General features: G+C 38.4%; 1 protein-coding gene across 1 annotated transcript in view; it reads left to right on the top strand.

Moving 5' to 3' along the window:
* CSMD1 (CUB and Sushi multiple domains 1) overlaps window positions 1-22909 on the top strand; it is a 1867828-nt gene that overhangs the window by 1774034 nt on the left and 70885 nt on the right. Inside the window, exons 54-56 of the mRNA XM_019538151.1 lie at window positions 1043-1216; window positions 16767-16955; window positions 20646-20819. Coding sequence (XP_019393696.1) covers window positions 1043-1216; window positions 16767-16955; window positions 20646-20819 — 537 coding nt within the window. The remainder of the gene's footprint in view (window positions 1-1042; window positions 1217-16766; window positions 16956-20645; window positions 20820-22909) is intronic.

Genomic DNA, 22909 nt, shown 5'->3' with positions numbered 1-22909 from the left:
TTATTGTACATTATATATGAAATAACTTTGTGGCTCATTTATTGTATTATCACACCTTAAATTGACTTCCATATGTGGCTAGGTTACTATTTAAGGTACAATTAACCTGTTAATTGTGTCTTGAAGGTAACGTGTTGGGGGCCTGATAGACACAACATAGTGGATCATAGAATCATAGAAAGGTAGGATTGGAAAGGTCATCTAGTCCAAACCCCTGTTCAAAGCAGGACTATCCCCAACTAGATCATCCGAGCGAGAGCTTTGTCTAGCCAAGTTTTGAAAACCTCCAAGGATGGAGCTTCCACCACCTCCCTAGGTAACCTGTTCCAGTGTTTTACTACCCTCCTAGTGATAACATTGTTCCTGTTATAAATGTAATCTCAATGATCTGGAAGACGGCATATAGTACACTCTCAGCAAGTTTGCAGCTGACACCAAGCTGGGGTGAGTAGTAGATACGCTGGTGGGTAGAGCTAGGATTCACAGTGACCTAGACAAATTGGAGGACTGGGCCTAAGAAATCTCATGAATCAATAATATGTCATTTTAAATGTCTTGTTCAGGGGAGAAATGTTTCTAAGTGTGAAATCAAACCTAAAATGCTGGGACCATGTCATTCTTCTGTTGCTATTACATTTTGAAACATGCAAGGGAAACAGGAGTTATTTTATTTTAAATGTTCTGGTAAGCAATATGGTAAAGTATCAGATATATCCATGTGAGCTTATAACATTAGGATAGTATGAGCAAAATATATGTATACATTTAGAATGATTTATATTGGCACGTTTCACTAAATATATCAGTATTTAAAGTAAAATAGCATCTATATTTTTTTGGAAATGTTTTCAATATTTTGCTTCAACAAACGAAAAAGTAAGTCTTCACAAATCAATTTTAGTGGGCTTTTTTTTCATTTTTATAATTTACATCTACTTGAAATGGCAACTTGTTGCAAGTTAATACATAAATGTTTCAAAACTACATGTAGTACCATAGAACCTTCTTTTCAGCTGGATGTTTTGCATATTTATCTTAACAGCAATCACATGTGGGCATCCTGGGAACCCAGCTCATGGAATAACAAATGGCAGTGAGTTTAATTTGAATGATGTCGTAAACTTTACCTGCAACACTGGATATTTACTTCAAGGTGCCTCTCGAGCACAGTGCCGGAGTAATGGTCAGTGGAGTAGCCCTTTACCTGCCTGCCGAGGTAAGAAATATTTACATTTGGTATCTATACCCAGTGGAAAGAATCCACACAGGAAGCTTTCCATTGTCTTCAGAACATTGAATCAGGTTATAAACCTTGAATTTTAAATATGGCTGGGATGTCTTCTCTGACATATCTTACTGAGTCTAAGGTCTTCTCTGGTGGGCAGGCGAAGAGACGAGGCCAAAGAACAAGTGGCAGAATATCCATGTATACGAAAGCTTCCACTGTGGCAGTAATGTAAGGTTCTGAAAAGTGAGATTTTTTTCTGGGTGCTTACAGTAGTGTACATTATATTTGGAGTGGTGCAAAGTATGCTTGGTAGACAAGGAAGACCATTCCTTAATTCTGTTTTTAAAGTAAAAAAACACCATAAACAGTCTAAACTCTCTTAGGGTCATTGAGCTATTATCTTTATAAAGAAGTGGTCCATTATTCCAATTAACATTTCTAACTATGCAAGTAATTCTCCATGCATAAGAATGACTCAGTGCTATATTGTTCCCATTACCCATGCTCTAATAATACTTGAAAGTCTTCTGTAATTAAGTAGCTGCCACTTTTATCATTGAAATCAGATTTAGTTTGCATATAATAAACATCTAAAGAAATATATGATAGTAGAGGTTAGGGGCTTAGGGCTTTATTATGTAGTTTAAGATTAAAGCAAAAACATATTTAACTATTGGAATGTGCATTCATTTGGTCTATTATATATTAAATATAAAAAATGACAACATAGGCAAAATAATCTAAAGATGTTATTTCACTAGTTCTGTAGTGATTAATATTAAATATTTATATTTATTAAACAAAATCTAGCCTCCATGAGCATCTTGACAGTCCATTCAACACTTCACTGACAACTATTTCCATTCCTGAAGTAATGTTTACCTGATTTAATGTTTCTACACCTGAATGTGTGTTTTTAGCTGGAGCTAAAAAATCCATAGTTACTTATTTTTATAATACTGAAGTTCATGGAACACCTTGATTTCTTTTTATCTTATGTCTAAATAGAAAAGTATTAGGGCATATAGATTTTCTAATAAATGCCAAGTGATATTGTTTATCATCTTCACCTGTAGCAAGGTTTAAGTCATCCTTCATTACAATGATTGTTGCTAAATTCAATAATTATCTGTGGTGATTATGCTGGGGAGGAGCAGTTTACACCAGGAACGTTCAGCCTCAGGCTCCAGATAGTGGGGTTGGGCAATGGAGTGGGTGAGTGGGGCATGAGGGTGCTGAAAGTGTGGAGCCTTGTGGCTAGGTGGCAGTTAGGAGTCTGGCACCTGGCTGGCTGGGCTAACTGGGCAGAATTTATGCCCAAGTATGCACAAGTATATTAAATTACAGTAAATTACCCTGATAGTACTGCCCCTGATACTATCTTACTGGGCTGTTAATTAATCTACTGCAGCTTAATACCATTGACTCCAAGAAGAATATGAGCCATCAAAGTGATGAAGTAATCAAAAGCCAGCTGCACTCTATCATGCATTAATAGGTGCAGGTTGGTCTGACAGGACCTGCCTCTAATGAAACTATGCTTGTTGCCCTTCAGCATCATCCCTGCTCCTGGCCCATTACAATTGTGCTCCGTGATAATCTTCTCAAAGACCTTTTCCAGGACTGAAGTAAAACTGATGGGCCTATGGTGCCCAGGTCCTCCCTCTTCCCTTTTTTAAAGATTACCAGGGCACCCCTTGAAATAACCAGGAACAACAGTTACAAACTGACAAAAACTAGATTTAGGTTGGACATCAGGAAGAACTTTTTTATGGTAAGGGTTGCCAGAATCTGGAATGGGTTTCCAAGGGAGGTGGTGCTCTTCTCTGCCTTGGGGGTCTTTAAAAGGAGACTGGACAAGCACCTGGCTGGGGTCATATGACCCCAGCACTCTTTCCTGCCCAGGGCAGGCCTTTCTGACCCTAGAAATTATCTGACCCTAGAAACCATCACACACGGAGATGTGGTGATTAGAGAGTAACGCTTTACTCTTTAATTAGTTTACTCCGCAGTTAAGCAATTGTGTTGATGGAGCCGGTGTGTAGGGAATTATATCTTTATGGCCCCCTCTACACATTATATCTATTCCACAATTACCTTGTTAATTTCACAGTAAATTTAGACTGTCTGCATGTGCAAATCAAGTATCTTGCCTTAAACGGTCCAACCAGTTATATAGTTATTGCTCATAAATGTCTAATGACATTATAGCTGGTTTCTGTCCAGCTTTAATTTGCTTGTGTATACAATCCTGCAGTTGGGAGACCACAGCTGCTGTGCTTTCCCAGGCACTGGGGAGCACTATGCATCCCTGTGGCTGGGAGATTGCAGCCAATGTGGTCTTCTAGCCACAGGGGTGCAGGGGCATTCTGGCCTGTGGCTGGGAGTTTGCAGCTGCTGCAATCTCCTAGCCATTGTGATCTCTCAACCTCAGAATGCTCAACACCGCCCCCCACCCCATACCTGGGAGATAACACTTGTGAGCAGGAGGCATGATTCATAGATTCACAGATGTCAGGATCAGAAGGGACCTCAATAGATCATCAAGTCTGACTGCCTGCATAGGCAGGAAAGAGCGCTGGGGTCAGATGACCCCAGCCAGATGCCTATCTAATCTCCTCTTGAAGACTCCTAGGGCAGGGGGAAGCACTACTTCCCTTGGGAGCCCATTCCAGATTTTGGCCACTCTAACTCCAAAGAAGTTCTTCCTAATGCCCAGTTTAAATCTGCTGTCTGCTAGCTTATGGCCATTATTTCTTGTGACCCCCAGGGGTGCCTTGGTGAGCACCAATTTCTTTCTGTGCCCCCATGATGGATTTATAGGCAGCCACAAGGTCACCTCTCAACCTTCTCTTGCAGAGGCTGAAGAGGTCCAGGTGCCCTAGTCTCTCCTCTTAGGGCTTGCCCTGCAAGCCCTTAACCATATGAGTAGCCCTTCTCTGGACCCTCTCCAGGTTATCCACATTCCTCTTGAAGTGTGGCGCCCACAACTGCATGCAGTATTCTAACTGTGGTCTGACCAGTGCGGTCTGATTGTGTGGACTGTGCATTAGATCCAATCTCATCTTTACCTGCTGTCCTTTGCCTAGCTGTCCTTAAAACTACAGTTGTGTCAGTGCTTCCAGTTTCAACTTTCAAAATCTATGTGAGATATCTAGAGTGGCAATATAATTATAAGCAGTAAACAGTTCCTACGATCCTACATTTAAGATTAATTAACATTTTCTTTTATTTACCCATGTACTGTTGTCTATCCATTATATGTCCTCATTCTGAGAGAAAGGTAAAAAGGACCTTTTATACAAGACGTTCCTGGTCAATTTTAAAAAGATACATTTTTATGCAGTCAGTAAATGAAATGTTGGTTTTTGCGTCTTGTCATCAGCGTAGATTATATGAGGTAGTATAATGGTAGGTGGGCAGGTGGGGCACGAAGCCCAGGCACTACCTAAGGGAGGAGTGCCAGATAGACTGGGTAGAATAGGAGCCTCACCCTCCTGTCAGCATTTCCTCTAAACTCTGCAGCGTGCATGTGCACACAGGCGCTCTCATGCCGTGCTGCCAGGCACACCTGTGCGGCCACACACACCACGCAGCCTGGAGGGAATGCTGCCTCCTATCACCCCTACACACCCTGCACCTTCTCTGTAGTGGCTCCAGTTCTAGTTCTGGCTCTGACTCCAAAAGTGGGATAGCACAAAAGCTGTGGCAGAAATGCCCAGTGGTTTGCTACTAGAGGTGACATCACTACCTTTTCTGTCACCTAAAACCAGTGCTTCTTTGGTCACTTGACACTCATGTCAGCAACAAAAAAGGTGACAGCACCTCAGCAGCAGTTAACTTCTGTCTGCTGCATTATGCTCCACTGCCTCGCAGAGCACAGTATTGGCCAGTTATCCCCGTTACTTTATAGTTCTCATGTCACCCAGCTACTTTTAGTTTCCAGAAGCTGAACTGTTCTTTTCTTAAAAAAAATAGAAAACCAAAAATGGAAATTAAATAGAAGAAACTAACAGTAATGGGGAACAGGCTTTAAGGCTGGAAAGACCTAGAATCCATATCATCAGGAAATTCCACATATTGTGAATGTGGAATTTACACATTTTACATCATCCCGGTCATGTTTCACATGCCTGTTACTGTTTGACATTTTTTAGGCATCGCATGAATGGAAATTATTTGAAATATTGATCAGGTACTTTCATAGTCTGAAAAGGACTGCAAAAGAATGAATGAGATGTGGAGCCAAGAGGAAAAATGCAAGCCAGAAATTCTGTAGCTCACTGAGAAAGCTGCTACACTGGAAGGGAACACACCCTAGATCCTGCTGTGGGCTCCTGATCCCAATTGGGCAGAAATTTTGCTAATGATCTTTATCAAGTTTATCCATTGAATAGAAAAACCAAGATGTGGCAGTCCAGCTTCAGGAGGAGGGCTGGAGAAGATTCCAAGCAATGCCTGGCAATCCACCTGCTGCCCAGATCAGGAGGAAGGAGATGCAGGTTTAAGCCTCCTTTGGGTCAGGGGAAGACTAGAACCTCAATATTCTGAATCCTAAGGAAATGCTTAAACCACTGGACTAAAAAGCAGACGTATCATCCTTCTCTTCAGCTTGGCTAACCCTAGTTTTTGTCCAGCAAAAAAAATTGAGGACCCACCTGGCCTTATATGAATGCTTGGACAATTCTATTTCCCTGTACCGCTATAGCCCTATTCAATGTGTTTGTTTGGCTAGTACAGGCAATACTGAAACTTGCCTCATTATAAGACTAGGTGCATCTTATTTAGGCAAGTAAAATTATACAACAATTTATCCTCAGCATTCTTAGATGTTTTTGTGTTACTCCAGGAGCAGATACAGAAATGGGGCAAGGAGGTGTGTAGCCCCCTCTGTTTTGGCTGTACCATGCTGAATGTTCCTGCCAGAGTCCTTGTGAACTCACTAGCTTATTGGGGTAGGATCTAGCGGGACTCAATACTTTCATACAGCTCCAGAGTCCAAGGTGTGAATACTGCTGCTGTTTCCCTTTCCCTCATTACCCTGCCCCACTAAATTCAGCAGTAGGGGAAAGGAGGGGAGGAGTGCCAGTGGCAGCACTCATCCCCTGGACTCCAGAGCTGTACAAAACCAGAAGACCCAATGCTAAAAGCTCATATGGTGGGGGGAGGGGGATGTGATTGTGCCACTATACCCCTCCTGGATCCACTTTTGTGTTACTCAGAACTATTCAAAACTATTCTGTGATGAAAGGGGTTAGTGGATCTAATTATTTCTATACACAGCACAAAGAATGACATATTGCAGAATCATTATTTAATAATTTAGAATGAGGAATTTTCAGACATCCTGAAAATCATTTCAGGCCCTTATGTGACTCAGATATACTACTCTCATTTCTTGTGCCAGATTTTCTAAATGGAATCAATTCATATTCATTGAACCATGTTTGTTTTTGTGCTCTTTTTTGCAGGGGGTAACATAATTTGGAAAATAGTTTTATTCATGACACTCACTTGTTGTCTCTTATATTTAAGGGGTAGACATATGACACATTTACACTGGTTTAAACTGCCTTCACACTAGAGTAAATGTGAAGCAGACACAATGGCTGCATCCAGTTAATAGGAGACTTTTGGTTCCCTGGGAAAAAGTAGCTGCAGTGCATCTTGCACCACAGTTACTTGTCCCCGAGGAACGCTTGTTCCACGTGTGCTTTGGCATGCAGCAAGTTAACCCAGGGGAGCTAGGGGAGGATGGGGCCAGCACTGTGCTGTGTCCAGCAGCCTGACCTAGGGTCCTGGGGGCATCTTGGGGCTGCAGCTGCAGCAATCCTGCTGGGCAGAGCTGGCCAGTAGCTGGAGCCCAGCTCCACTTTTCAGCCACACGTACTGCCTGTGTATGCACCGCTCCAGGTTTTATCTGTGGTTTTTTTTGACCCCTGAATATCCAGGGGCCCCTAGCTTGGGGCCAGCTAGGATTGCTTTACCGCAGCTGAACATGCTTCCCAGAGGCACACGCAGATGTGTACCTGGTGGCAATAAGCACTGGAGCGATAAGCTCCAGAGTTTATTGCTACGCATTAATAGGCATGTATAGCTGCACCCACATACAATCTCCTCAGTTCTAGTCAATTCCAGCCCTTAGCTCAATGCCAAGAGGGTATTGCAGGCTGCCTTGCCATAATGCAGTGTTGGAGTAGGTAAAAAATGCCAGGAAATACATGACAAACAAGATTTGCTTAGTGATATCTTTAAATGTGGCTGTGGTTGTGCTCATGGTTTGGAGGAAGTGTCAGTTGCTGAAGATGAAACTATTGTAGATGAGGATAAAACAGGTGACTTGTGCAGCATGCTGTGATTAGAATATTATCCATAGTTTTGTAAGTATTTCAGAGAGGCTACAAAAACAAACAACTGCTATGTTTCAGAATGAGCTCTTTCAGAACAATAATCAAAGGTAAAAAACACCTAATCACCAATGAAACAACACTTTTCACACAACAGCTGCTCTATTTCTGACTTCATAATCCTTGTCCTTATAAAGTAAACTATTGCCAACAAAAGCTTATACCTCTCTAAACCAGTTATTCCCTAAGGTGTCACTGTGTCCTGCCTTATCCTCAAAGGAAAACAATACAAAACTTTCAGAGATACCTAAGAACAAAAATAACTTTATTGGACACTAAAACCCTGGATTTAGCACAGATAATGGATTGCCATAACCTACTCCCTTGGCCACTCTCTCTGAGTCCCACAAGTGAAAATAAACAGTAATCGAACAGAAGTTTGGCACACAAACTGGTTTCAAAATGGCAGAGCCTAGTCTTAAGATTTGCACCCCACCCCTGCCTCCACTACGGTGTGAATGCTGCTTCTGTTCTCTACAAATCTAAACTGTCGCTTACAGAAAACCACATAACTTAGTTTGAGTCTGCCTCAGGCTTTTTGAATGACCGTACCTAGCCAATGACATTAAACAAAAGTAATTGTTTTGTGTGGTATTTAGCTTAGGCTTTGTTTCATTGATCCGAAGGACACCATTTTGTGACCAAAATTTTGTTTAACGTCTCTCAATATGAAAGTAGGCCGGTAAAAGATATTACCAAACAAATCATGCTTCTCACTTAGGGTGAGGTATTATAACAGTGTCTGTGGGGGGGCGGCTACCACCAGAGAGCTGGTTCATCTCCCCCCTGGTGACATAAATATAAAATGTACCAACTATACCTACATAATTTACATGGGTATGCTGTGTATATCTACATGCTTATCTTTTCATACTTGATAAGTCTTAGTCTTTGATAAGCCATTGTAAATTAAAGTCATGTAAACTTATGTGCAAGCATTCTGAACTTAAAATGTCTGAAAGATAGAAATAGAAATAGAAAAAAAGAACATTCATATGCTTCCCTTTACAGCATCTGTCTAAAGCCACACTCACCAGAGATCATCTGGTGCTTGATAAAAGAGTTACCAAGATTAACCGAAAGAGTTTTTAAGATGAAGTGTTATTTGTTTCCTTGTCATGCTCCAGCAAAACTCAGACCCATGTGTATTTGTGCCTTACACTGTATACCAGTATGCTGTAGGACAGTTTGTATCTGGGTGCTTTGTAACATGCTTAGTTGCCATATTAAGCATGAGCCAGTTAGCTGTTTTCTGAAGCTTTTACTTCAAAGGTCCTTCTCCAGTCATCTGGACCTCAGTAGCAGTCCCAGGCAGCTTAACAGAGAAGCTGCAGGCTTTGAAATAAACACGGCATCAAACAACTGGAACAGCTGAGCAATTTTGCACAGACATTTGCTGGAGTGCTGCATGCCCCCTGTTATTTCACAAACCCTTGTTTTCACAAGTGAGTTAGGACTCTAACCCTGTGAGGCATCCAGGTTCTATTTTAAGTGTATCAGTATATCTGTATGCACCAGAACACAGCTCTACTAAAGTTCCATCAGCACACCCCTAGAAGATTCTCTAGTTTAAATGGGAACAGAGCCGGGTGCAATACAACTATGGAATTTGTTGCAGTAGATACTTCGTTTTTATGACTTTTCTGTGTGAAAAAGTAGATTATTTTTTGCATATTTTCTTCTATTTTTTCTTTTATTATTTTTAAGTATTAAGCTTAAAGGGTCTGAAATGAAGACTACTGCAGGCTTCTTGGGTGAGATATCATTAAATAAAATATCTCCCTGAAATATACCACTTCTGGAAGGAAACAAGAGAAAGTAAAATATCTGATTATTCAGTATCCAATGCTATATGTCTGAATAATTCTGTGGTGCACCGTCCATAAAATATCTAAATTGAAATGATCTCCCTGGCCACAAGGGGTGAAATAATCTATTTCAAGGTTTGCACAGATCTCTGTAATTGTCACTATATATCTGCCAAATAAGTGATCTAAAACTACTCAAGAAAAAGTAATTTCAAATAATTTTATTCTATTTTTCCCAGTATTTTCTATTTAATTTGCACTTTCCTTGTATTTCAAAATTTTTTCTGACGTTATTAAAAAAATTAACCAACATTTTACAAATCTTGTCAAAGTGTGGTTTTACATCCCTTACATAGGAATATCCATTCCATTTATAGTACATATTATACCTTACATTTAGATACATTGCTTCAGACCTTGCTCAAAAAGAATTTTCCAACTGGTGCTGCACCTGGGGAGGAAGAACCAGCACCATACCTACAGGCTGGGGAACTCCCTTCTCGTCAGGGCAGAGGCAGAAAAGGATCTTGGAGTCATTATTGATGCCAAAATGAACATGGGCCAGCACAGCAGTGTGGGGATGCAGTCAGGAAGGCCAACCGCACATTGTCATGCATCCACAGATGCATCTCGAGCAGGTCCAAAGAGGTGATCCTTCCCCTCTATGCGGCACTGGTCAGGCCACAGTTGGAGTACTGTGTCCAGTTCCGGGCGCCACACTTCAAGGGGGGTGTGGACAACATGGAGAGGGTCCAGAGGAGGGCCACTCGCATGATTGGGGCAGCAGGGCAGACCCTACGAGGAGAGGCTACGGGACTTGAACCTGTTCAGCCTCCACAAGAGAAGGCTGAGGGGGGGATCTAGTGGCCTGTTACAAACTAGTCAGACGGGACCAGTAGGCATTGGGGGAGTCCCCGAGCACTACCAGGAATGACTAGAAATAACAGTCACAAGCTGGCAGAAGGTAGATTTAGGCTAGATATCAGGAGGTGCTACTTCACTGTCAAGGTGGTTAGGATCTGGAACCGACTTCCAAGCGAAGTGGTGCTGGTTCCTACGCTGGGGCTCTTTAAGAGGAGGCTAGACAAACACCTTGCTGGAGTTGTTTGACCCCAGTACTTTTTCCTGCCATGGCAGGGGGTCAGACTTGATGATCTGCTCAGGTCCCTTCCAACCCTACTAACTATGAAACTATTTAAGTTGATCTAATAAAAGATCTCAGATTCACCCAAAGCACTTTGTCTGCCTCTGTACTCAAAAAGAAGACACGACTTCAGAAGTCTTTTCTCCTATGAATTTCCCATTCAACTAATGAGAAAAAAATGATATTGATGAATGTTGCTCAAGTTAAATATTTCTGCATGGGAAAGACATAGTTTTCGATTTACTCTGTATACTAGTAGAAATAAATTCAAGGTGCTTGCAGACCTATATCATTTAATTCAACAGGGATTTTATGTGTAAGTTTTCTTCCAAATCTGTTTAGTTTGATTGCATCAGTAATGAACTTTTGGCTTCATTCCCCTGCAGTTGTGAATGCCATTACCACAAAATATAGAGTAGTACTTTGAGCTGTTTCAGAAGAAAAGGCTATTTTATTTTCCATTGGAACAAAGCTATCATACATTCTCAGTAAACATTAGTATTTTTAGCAAAAAGAAGTAGACAATTCTCAGTAGCTCTTTTATCATGATGGAACATTGCAGCATATTATGTCTATAATAGTTTAACTAACAAGTCACCAGAAGGCCTTTTAACTAAAGGTGTATTGGACATTTACTTGACAAAAAAAAGTCATTCTGCAAGTACAATAATTCCTGTTTGAGTACAGCATGTGCAAAATTGGTTTAGGGAAAAAAAATCTAAATACTTAGCATTTATATGCTAATATATTCCTTATATCTAACATGACCTGGAGATCATTAGAATCTTTCTTAAAGTCATCTTTCCTTCTTCCTTTTTTTTCAATCCACCACGTCAACTGTCAGTTTTACTCCTCCAGTGGTAAGGAAGATGAAAGAAATACTATATAAAACTGTTCTGGGAGAAAACCATTGTTCTAAGAATGATGGTGAAATCATGACCTTATGGAACTAAACTGAATAGGAGTTGTATAGCTCAGATTTCATACTCTGTTTTCTCATCTTATTCAGGTCAGATCTAACAATGCTTAAAACAGCTGCCCTTTGTCTAGACTAGTGCTTTCAGTATTCCTTAAGCAGGGATAAAGAAACCGTTACAGTTTGTTTCTAATAATAATCCATGTCCCTAAACACATTTATCCTAATTCATTTGTATGTGTTTGCCATTTGACTAGCCTGAAAGCTCTTCAAATATTCCTAAAAGGGACAAATCAGTGTGCAAAACCTTGAACAAGAGACAATACTACATAAAATGATTAAAGAACCATTGTGAAAGACCCATTATATGTTACACAAATACATGCATAAATTATTACATGCCATTACTTATTACATTTTTTCTTGAATTTTTTAAAATTCACACAGTGGACTTCTATACAGGTTACTGTCATACATGGCTTTATAGACAATAATCACTGTTGACTGGAGTGAAATGCTTTTGTATAGTATAATCATTATCCCATATACATTTCTGGGGGGAAAGTGTTTTTTAAAATGTTCACAGGATAGAGATACTGCGTGCACCAAACAGATGAGTTTAAATGATTTTACATTTTTAATGGAAAACCCCCCAGATAATTCATATCTGAACACCTGCTCCCACACATAGTGTCTTTTGGGAGAACAGCTTATCTTTCCTTTCCTTTCCTTTCCTTTCCTTGCCTAAAGAGCTAACAAAATACATTTAAAAGCTTTCTAGTGACTTGTTTAAAAGGAAAAGATTTATCAGTTATATTGATACAGTAGTATAGTATAAGTATCTACACAGGAGATTACTCTGACACAACTGTATTGGTTTAAATGCATACCTTAAATTATACTGAGAAAAACTTTCTTCTCTCGGCAAGGCCTAAACACATAGGGTATGTACAGATATCACATTTAAATTGACCTAACTAGAGTTAAATAAATATAAGTGCTGATCTGTACAGATATTTGGGTAGGTTAAATCGGGCAAAAAATGGCATGCCCAACCTAAATTAGTTCACTTGAAGAACCCAGTCCACCAAACATCTGTATACATTTGGATTGCAATCCTAGGGCTGGGAAAGTCCAGCTGCTCACCCGTCCCAGAGCTGTACCCCTGACCCAGAACAGGCTATATTTAGTTCTGCAAACCTCCTCACCCTAGATAGGCAGTTCCGCAACTGTGAACCCATTAACCCCCATGCCCAGCAGACCTGCCAGTCCCCTCAGCGATCCCATAAAACCCTCCCTCCTGGACTCACCATCACCCCTGCGGACCTTCTAGTTCTCCTTGATCTGCATGTACCCATAGCTATGTTTACTTAAATGGGGCCATTTATATTGCTGAGCATGGCTGAGAACACGTGGAAGGCCTTGTCTGTATTGAAGAATATAGCCACATGTAAGATACTTGTGCCATTTCCATCATTGCAAGTCATATTTAAGATCTAAAAACAGTCCAATGCTTAGGATCAGAGCCTTAATTTTTAGGTAGAACTTACTAATATAAAATATATACTGTTCACACATCATATTTGAAAATCTATATATTAGTTTTATGGGTTATAGGTCCAAGGTTTTTGTTCCAGTATAGTCAGCCATATTTCAAGATAAACTGATTTCCCAATAGTTTTCAACTGAAAGAAAAGGAATCCAGTTTTATTAACTTTAAGGAAGAACTTTGTACATTTAAAGCATAGAAAAAAGGAAACTGGATCATAAATTAATCTTTACTGGTTTGTTTCAGTTCATTGAGCATTTGCCATTTTGTATGGTGTTGACTTTAGAATGAAGTTAGCTAACAGACCTTAGGCTGAAATTGTTACATTGTGTTTCCAGAGACAGCATTTTCTTTATTCACAGGTCTTATCTCCTAAGATTTGCCTTACAATCAGAGTGAACTCTTTGGTTTCATTCACTGTAAGTGGTAATTCAAATATGTGTAAAATCAGAAACAGTCTAGTAGCTGACATTGTTAAGACAGGACAAGACAGGATTTTTCAAATTAAGAAAACATACTAGATTATTTTTTACCCCATGTATGACCAGACATAAAGATTTAAAAAGAAGATTGGCATTATGTTCCCATTTAGATAAAACAAAAGGAGAACAAGAAATAGAAAACTGGGAGTTATGTACTTTTATATGATCACTCAACTATTTAACCAAAAACTGCCTAAAGGCCTCTAACATGGTCTTTTTCACTTCTTGGTCCTTCTTGGTCCTTAAGGGTTTGAATCTACTCGGAGCAAGGTTCCAAAGTCATCAGGGCAGACTTAAGTATTCTTCTGCCTTTCTCAACAGACTAAATTGAGTGTGCCAGAATTCATTTCCCATGTAACCGTTGACAGCTGTCATTGAGAGAAAGCAATCTCTTTCTCTTCGCTTGCCATGATTTACAACTGGGTCCCCAGGGTGAAGGACAATCAGGGAAACTACTAGCTTAGTTCTGTATGCTAACCTGTACATATTCTTTCCTAAAGCATTTCTTATTGCAGTCCTTGTTAGTCATGCTAAATTGATATCTATCTATCTATCTATCACTTTTTAAATATGAATTATTTTAAGGGACAGTAAAGGGTAAGTTTTACAATACTTTTCACATGCAGAAATATTGTTTTTTGCAAAAGTTCTCACAGGAGTTCATGCATGGTGCAGTAATTCTGTTTCACAAGCCACATGCATAAATTATGTATTCAGCCAGTATCCTGCATTTTACACATCACTGAGTTGGCTACACAGATGCTGCTGATATAAACATGAGAATACTCTGTCACGCAGACAAATTGATTGTTTGGGAATATAATATGCTTATATTCTTTGAATATGCCATATTTCCATTCAACACAGAGAATTAAATGTTTCTATTTTCCCTACTGTGTTTAAAAAATAATTCAGCTAAAATTGTTTTGGGGTAGCTTTAGGACAACGTATCATCTTGAAAAAATGGTTTCTTTGCTTAATTTTCTATTGCTGGCTTGTCAGGAGATAGCTTCACAGATGTAAGCATTAATGCAAAACACGAACTTCTGGAAAATATTTTATTAAAGTTTTTTTTTCATTTGAATTGCACTGAAAATGTAATACAAGTAGATAGCTATGACAAGTAATTCCTGAAACATGAGATCCAGTTCAAAAGTTGAAAAAATGGTAAGTCCTGGAAGAATTTTGGGGGGGAAAAATTGCTTCTCTGTCTGTTAGCAAGTTTTCAATCATAGAAAGATAGAATCATAGGGCTGGAAGGGACCCTGAAGGAACATCGGGTCCAGCCCTAATAGGCTGAACATAACTATATTTTGTTTCTCCCCTCCCCTCATCCTGTTTCCTTCAGTGTTTGAATATTTTATTATTGTTGGTCAGGGGGAAAAAGACACAAAAATGCTGTAAAATGTTTCAATAGTGTGTTGCAACATCAGCTTTTTTTGTGAAATTTTGATTTTGCTAAAATTCTCTTAAAAATGAAACAGGTGTTCTGTCAAACACTTTGCTTTGGAAAAATTCTAAAATTTCACTACAAAATTAATTTTTATCTTAAATTTTATTTTATTGTATGTTTTACTTTTCTAATATTTCATTGTTTTTATATTATTTCATGGCCTTTAGTAGTAGTATTCAGATTTTCCAAATGTCTTCTCGTTCGTACATAGTGGTTGGAATATTCCATTATTTTCATCTGTTATTTAAAAAAATAAATAAAAACTTGAAAGAGCAGCAGCTACTTAGTACAAAGACTTTATTTTTCTACATCAAAGTTTTTATGATTATCTTGTCATAGGAACATTGAAACAGCTGCTATGGGCCATTCAGGCATGCCCCACCATTTGCAGGTAGTTATTTATTGAAGTAATCCTCACAATCACCACTTAATTTTTTGCCCCACAACAACAAAGAGTAATGAAACAGAATGCCACTTTGACCTAATACTAGAGAAGACCTCTATGTATTAATTAAATGAATAACTTTTTTTTTTTAATATCCTAGAAATATGGCACAAAGTTTGGAAAGCAGCTACTTCTATAAGTAGTATACAGAGACATAAAGGGCACAACTACAGGAGACACTGATTGTAGCTGAAAATTACTGTACAGTAGTGCAGTAGAGCATGGAGAGCGCTAATATGCTGCTGTACAGTTCGATTAGGCTACTACATAATAGCATCACCTAAAAGATGTTCTCTGGCACTACTGCACAGTAATTCTGGTTACTACGCATTTATTTAGTATTTGCTAATGTAACTATTAAATAGATGTGCAGTAATGATTGCATAGTAGCATCTCATGTAGATGCACCCAGACTCACAGAAAAGACCTAGTGCTTACCTAGGCAGACCTAGGCAGATCAAGAATGTGATATTCTACTCAAGCATTCACCTGGGTATAGTGAGTATGGTTCTAATCTTAGCTCCCTTGTTGAGTTATGGATTTTATCCAATAAGTGTTTAGTGTGAAATATAGGAAAATAACCTTAGATCAAAGGTTAAAAATAGATCTTGTCTTATATCTACTGCATAGTCAATTTTGGAAAAAACCTAAAACCTTCAGATTTAATAAGGTTTATAGAATCATAAACAAAATCTGCCAAGTTTTATATTTAGCAGGAGTTAAGAACTTTTTCCCCTTAACTTGTGTGCTTTCCTGCACAATGTTGGAGATGAAGATTGCCATATTAGTTTTATACCATTGTTTTATACAAAATATTTATACAAAATATGAGTTTTAGAGGTTCTGAACAACAGCATAAGACAATTTTCCAGAAGGGTGGAATTTTTTCTCCTATTCTGTCAAGGCAAATTACTACTGTATTGTAAAGATTTAATTGGTACCGTGTTCAAAATAGCTTTCCTTTTAGTAATTAGTCAAAGTTTTGGTTAAACATAATAATTTTAGAAAATATTTCATTCTGTGACCTTTCCAGGAGTATAATACCACCAAAACCCTGAACAGCAGTTCTAGTAACCAGGGCTGTTAGGAAAAAATGTATGTTCACATAACTATTTTCAAAAAAAGGCCTGGAGGCTTACTGGGGGGAGTGGGGGAGTGAGAAATCTGGTGAATTTCAAGAACCATTAGGTCTGGGCCAATTTCTGGACCATGACCAAATTCATGACCCTAAACCTTTCTTATGAGCTATTAGTTGAGTAATATGAAGTATTTTCTGCTGATTTTCATTTACGATGTTATACCTGTACATCATAAACATTATGATTGTCTTGTAGTGGTGAACTGTTCAGATCCCGGCTTTGTAGAAAATGCTATTCGTCATGGGCAACAGAATTATCCTGAAAGTTTTAAGTATGGAATCAGTGTGACATACCATTGCAAGAAAGGATTTTATCTCCTAGGATCATCTGCTTTGACCTGTAAAGCTAATGGCTTATGGGATAGATCACTACCAAAATGTCTGTGTAAGTATTCATTAAAACAGGTTTACATTTAATGTCAGAATGACACAAAAAATTATTTAACTCTCAACCATGTATATTAGGAAACTTTTCTGGGCTGTGTTACCAGCAGAACCTAAACTGTGCAGTTTAGTAGAAATACATTAAAACCAAATTCGATTAATTGAGTCTGCTCTGATGCACTATAATTACAATAAAAAATAATGTTATTATTTACAAGCTAACCAAATTGTTTAATCTTTGCTTTAGAGATCTTCCATTGATTACTTAATGTTTTATTTTACCAGCATGTAACTAACTATATGTCACCTTTTCAATTAAATGAACCAAATTCAATCCATTTTCTTTACAACCTGTGTGCATGCCTGTGTGTATGTATGTATGTATGTGTATTTATCCAGGCACACCAAGATAAGTTTTTCAGAAGTACTGAGCATTCATAATTGAAGTGGGAGTCCATATAAATTATGGATCCTTAGCAACTCCAAAAATCATATTACCAATGTGCCTATATTTGTATAAAAATCATCCTCTAGTCACAACACTCTATGTGCACAAGTATGCACCCTTCCATGTAAAATTTAGATAAAATATCTTTTTGGCCCTCCTTCTATTTCTAACCGCCCCCCCTCATCTAACACAAGTATGATAGAAGCAGTGCTCCAGAGATGAAGACAAATTCAGTTTTCTGTGTAACAGAGAGCTGAATTTGGCACCATTCTACTATCTCTGATGTACTATTGAAATTAGCCATTTCTATGTTCTATAGGTAACTGATGGCCAATAGCATAATAATGAGTGGATAAGTGGGGCACAAGCCCTAGGTGTTGCCTAATGGGAGGAGCCAGAATATAAGTAAGGGAGTGTCTCATCCTCCCATCCTCCTTCCTTCCCTGCACCCAGCACCTTTCGTGCAGCTGCTCTGACTCCAGCAGTAGTGTGATGCCCAGTGCAATAGAAGTGGTCACAGGCTTGCTGCAGCAGGAAGAGATGTCACCTCTTTTTTTGTCATCAAAAATCACTGACTGTTTAAATGGCCACTCAAGGCACATGCTGGCTTTGAGTTGGTCTAATAAGATATAAGGTGATATCTCCCCTATCAGAAGCAAACCTGTAGTCGGTACTCCTGCACTGTGCACCACCACTGCCCGGGTCACAGTACTATGCCTCTGTTGAGAGCCAGAACCAATGAGATACCTAGATATAGGCTGACTGACTCCTCAATTTATATCTTCACTGACTGGCTTTCTTGCATGCATATAAGCTCTGGCTTCTTTACTATTCGTTCCATACAGGAAGGGCACACACCAACTGCAGATGCTTCCTCAGCCTGATGAAGGGCATTTGTACCCGAAAGTTTGCAAAAAAGATTTTTTTCCAACTGTTTGAGTTGGTCTAATAAAACATATCAGATTGACCCAAAGAACCTTGTCTGCCTATGTCTTTAGACCAGCATGGCTACAACCTATACCTCTGTACATATAGGAATGAAATTCTCCAAATTAAGTTAAACACCTAAGGGTGAAGTTACACATTACACTTAGACCACACTAAGGACATCTAAAATGTGAGTGGATGCACATTAAAGCTTGTTACCTGGAGCTAAATGCCCTCGGAATAGCTCAGAGTTATGCCACAGTTAATTCTGGACTGTGACTTCAGTAACTTCAATGTACTACATGGAGGGTAACTTCAGTCTGATCCACAGAGATAAAATGAAAAATTAGCAGTCCTCCAGAATCCCTCAGTGCACTTCTCCCAGCCCTGTCCACCCCCAGCCCCATGAACAGATATAGGGTGCCTGTACATGAGCACAGAGGTTGTTACATCTAATCAGCCTAAGTGGCACTACCACTGTTTTTAAGTGCAGGGATGCTGATACATGAGATTCTATGGTGCTTTAATTAGAGTGGCTCTCGGAGATGCACTAATTAAAGGGCCACCCCCCACATCTGGAACAGGTGTATAACTTCCCCTAGAGCCCAGATGTCCAGTTCCTAGTCATGCTCCCGCCTTCTAGTGGGAAATCAGAGCTGTGCGGCTGCTCACAGCATGGTGTAATTTAAACTCCACTTAACATTTCACAGATGTAGTTTGGTTTAAGTGTAATGTGTAACTACACCCTAAATTTAGTAGACTTTAAATGGGGAGAGTTAGATGCCTTGGAATATTCAACACACTGACTGGGGGTGCAGGGGGAGGGGAGTCTCAGCCTGTCAATAGGAAACAGCAAGTATAAAACCTTTATTTTTGGTCAGAGGTGGGATAGGTTTATAAACATCAAACAATACAGGATACACAATATAATACAGGAGCTGCTTTATTGAAAAAAAAAACAAGCACCAATTCTTGTTCTTCAGGAAAAAAGAAAATCCTGTTATTTTCGGTATAAAGCTATACTCATGAATTATTTGCCTTAAAATTATGTTTCCCATTTGCCTATCAGAGTAATTCCATAACAGTTTTCTAAAATTATTATGACTTCTTGAACTGCAAGGAATTTTGATACATTTTTACCTTCTTTTCCTAAATAATCTTCTAACAATCACAGTTATTAGAATATTTTTTCATGGGCCACAATTATTTGAATACCTGCTTTAAAATGTGGATCATTCACAAGCACTTAATTCTTAATATTGAAAAAAAACATTCTATGTTCCTAATTTCTTTTTTTTTGTAAGTTTTATGTTTGTTTACTTTTCATGTAGAAGTCATGAAGGAATCTCTTCTCTTTGCTGTTGTTCCCCAGTTAAATAGTCAAACTTTCACATTTTTATAGATGTAAGTTTCATTTCAGCATGTTGGAGAATTTTATTTCCTGATTAACTCAAATCTCAGCTATTGAGATAACTTTTAGCTGAAATAACTTTTTCACAAGAACATTTTTACCAACAAAATTTTGCTTATAGAAATTTTTACTCAAGAGCATTAATAAATAAATGCATGAATTGAAAATCAGGCAATTAATTTTGTGTCATTCACTGATTTTACTATGATAATATTATAGGCATTATTGTTTATCTCTATAAAATGTATCTGTCCTTTATTTTATAAATTCTTCAATAGTTCCCTATCATTATAATGTCTCTAAACTCGAGTGCCTCTCAAGTTTTTAACAGTATTGATAATCATTAATAGTTTCTTTTTGTTCCTTCCCTCCCTGTAGATACAGCGAATCCAGTTTACAGGATTACATGAGAGAGTGTTGTATATGTTTAGAAATTATTGAAGGAAAGATAAGTGCAAGACATGGTTTTAAATATAGTTCTGCCTTTAGCATTACAAGAGACAAATACATCATACAGAGCAACCAAAACTTAGACATATGAAGACAGGATCCCAGACATATACTTATTTAGGAGAGACCTTCATATGTAAACTACGAGTGGCAAGGATTTTTCTATATCTTTTACTAGATCCACTATGTAGTTCGGAGAGATGTTGGACAAGCTGTCAAGCACAAAATACCTTTCTTCAAGACACTGACAAAGGATACTTTGTCCCCAAAAGCTTGTTCAACATTTGTCCCAACTATACAGTTGGGTCAATGCAATAAAAAAGCCTTTGCCTATTGCACATTTTCTGCACATGACTGAAAAAAACACTCCAGCCATACTTCATATTTAAAGGTTTGACACATTTTTTGTGAAGTAAAAGTGGATAACCAAGGGATATTTTGATCTTTCTTTGCAGCCATTTCTTGTGGACATCCTGGAGTTCCTGCCAATGCAATTCTTTCAGGAGACAAATTTACATATGGGTCCAAAGTTCACTATTTGTGCACAGCAGGTCGAACTCTCATAGGAAATTCTACCAGAGTGTGCCAAGAAGATAGTCATTGGAGTGGAACTCTCCCACACTGCTCAGGTAGTTCTGCAAGCTGTCATCTGAATGTGACCTTGTAATTAAAATGATTGAAACTATTCTCAGGAAGCAGAATTAAACTCCAGCTAAATCCTTTCTTGGTGCAGCTCTATTATACCAATAGCCACTAAGTTGAATTATAGCTACTTATTCAAGTATCTATCTATCTAGCTATCTAGTATGTTTGGCTAATTGCCAGTAGGCAGTGACAGGAAAAAAAAAACAACCCCCCCCACACATTTACATTCTTGCATAGTTTTGCCTCACATTAAATTTATGCTTATTTTCATACATACACATTTTTGTGAGTATTAAGATCATCATACGTGTAATAGACCAGCACAAATTCACAATGTCAATGAAAAGTAAACCACTCACATTCCATTACTTCTCATTTTCACTTACTGCTACGTGTATTATCTGTACCACAACTGCCAAACACTATAAATCTCTGCAAACTTCCAGGCTGCAGGAGAAGCAGGTGGAAAGCCCAGGGGCCTTACTCTAAAACTTCATAGCCCACAATATCTCTCAGATAAGAGTTGAGTCAGGTCATGAAAACATCTCATTATTTGGAATGCCAACAATAATGATACTGAAAGTATTATAATAAGGGATAGTAACTCATAGGCATAGATCATCAACCAACCACTAACTAACAGGGTTACTTAGGAATGGTCTGTTTATGTTATAATGGTATATTACAGAGTTTTATTATGTTGTCTTCTAAACTGTTTGGTTTTGGCTACTGTCAAGAACTGACCTGACTCAATATGGCATGTCCTCATATCCAAAATGAATCTAATGTAGCTTCTCTATGTTGTTAAAGGAGTGATTTTCAAACTACTCTGGGGGATTTGAGCACTCCATACTGATTAATTTAAATGTCAATTAAGTATGTAAATCCTATGCTGACTTTGAAATATTTCAGCCTAAAACTCACCCAGCGGGTAGAAGCGTAGAGAATTAGTTTGTCCTATGTCAGTTGTGGGCTACTTTGGAGGACCTAAGTTACAACAGGCTCCCAGAGTGTCTGCAGTGCCTAGGACCTATTCAGTACCACAAGGTACAGCCTCTCTTTCCAGCTTGTCACATTATGTCAGGTCTTGCCTGTCAGGTTGCTTGGAAAAAATCCTATACAGGTTTTTAATTTTACCTGGGTTGGGGACCATAGTACTCACCCAGAATTGGATTTCAAAAGTCTTTTGTGACTCTCATCCCTTTTTTCCAGTACAGAGAGGGCAGAACTAAGGTTAGGATTTCATATTATAACTTGAAAATGTCTTTATCACATATGTTTCTAAAATTAGTGGTAAATACTGCATCCTCCCAAAATCATGATTTTGGTGGGAGGAAGTTTTCGTTTCCAGACCTTCAAGGCCTTGATGTATCACAGTTCACAGTTCAGTATCACAGTTTTTAATGGATTTCTATTTAATTAGGTGAGAAAGGACCATTATGATCATCAACTCTGATGGAAAAATGAGTATACTCTAATTGTAAAGAGCGGAATTGAATTTCTTGTCTTTAGATGTGACTTGGAGTAGCATTTTGTTTCATTTTGTTTCATTTGGAATGGGTAGGATAATTCAATTTTAATAGAAGGAATGGGAAACTATTCTATGGTTACTTAATTTAAAAATCAACCAACCAAATCAAAGGTATTGGAATCCTTTAAATGATTCAGAATTATACTGGCAAAAATATTATGTATAATTGCCACTGATTTTATTAATAGATAATATGAATCATTTTTATTAATTAAATCACAAGCATTAATTAAATCCAAATACAGGAGTGGACCCATGTCAACTAAGACATCTAAATAGGTTTACAAATGGAAGGATACATTCTTTTAAAAATTTCCAATAAAGTGCTTGAAAACCTGTAATACGTCTCTAAATAAGATTTATTTCTGGCCCACAGACAAATATATAAATAGGTAGAAATATAATATATATACAGGACACATCTACACAAGATGCTGACTTCACAGTTGTTACCATATAGTCATTTAGTACTTAGATTTTCATAGATTTCATAGACATTAGGGCTGGAAGGGACCTCGGGAGATCATCGAGTCCAGCCCCCTG

This window comes from Crocodylus porosus, unplaced genomic scaffold, assembly GCF_001723895.1.
Source record: "Crocodylus porosus isolate Cpor-Errol unplaced genomic scaffold, CroPor_comp1, whole genome shotgun sequence".
Classification (NCBI taxonomy): Eukaryota; Metazoa; Chordata; order Crocodylia; family Crocodylidae; genus Crocodylus; species Crocodylus porosus.
The sequence above is the reverse complement of the archived record's forward strand: the minus strand, read 5'-3'. Positions and strand labels throughout refer to the sequence as shown.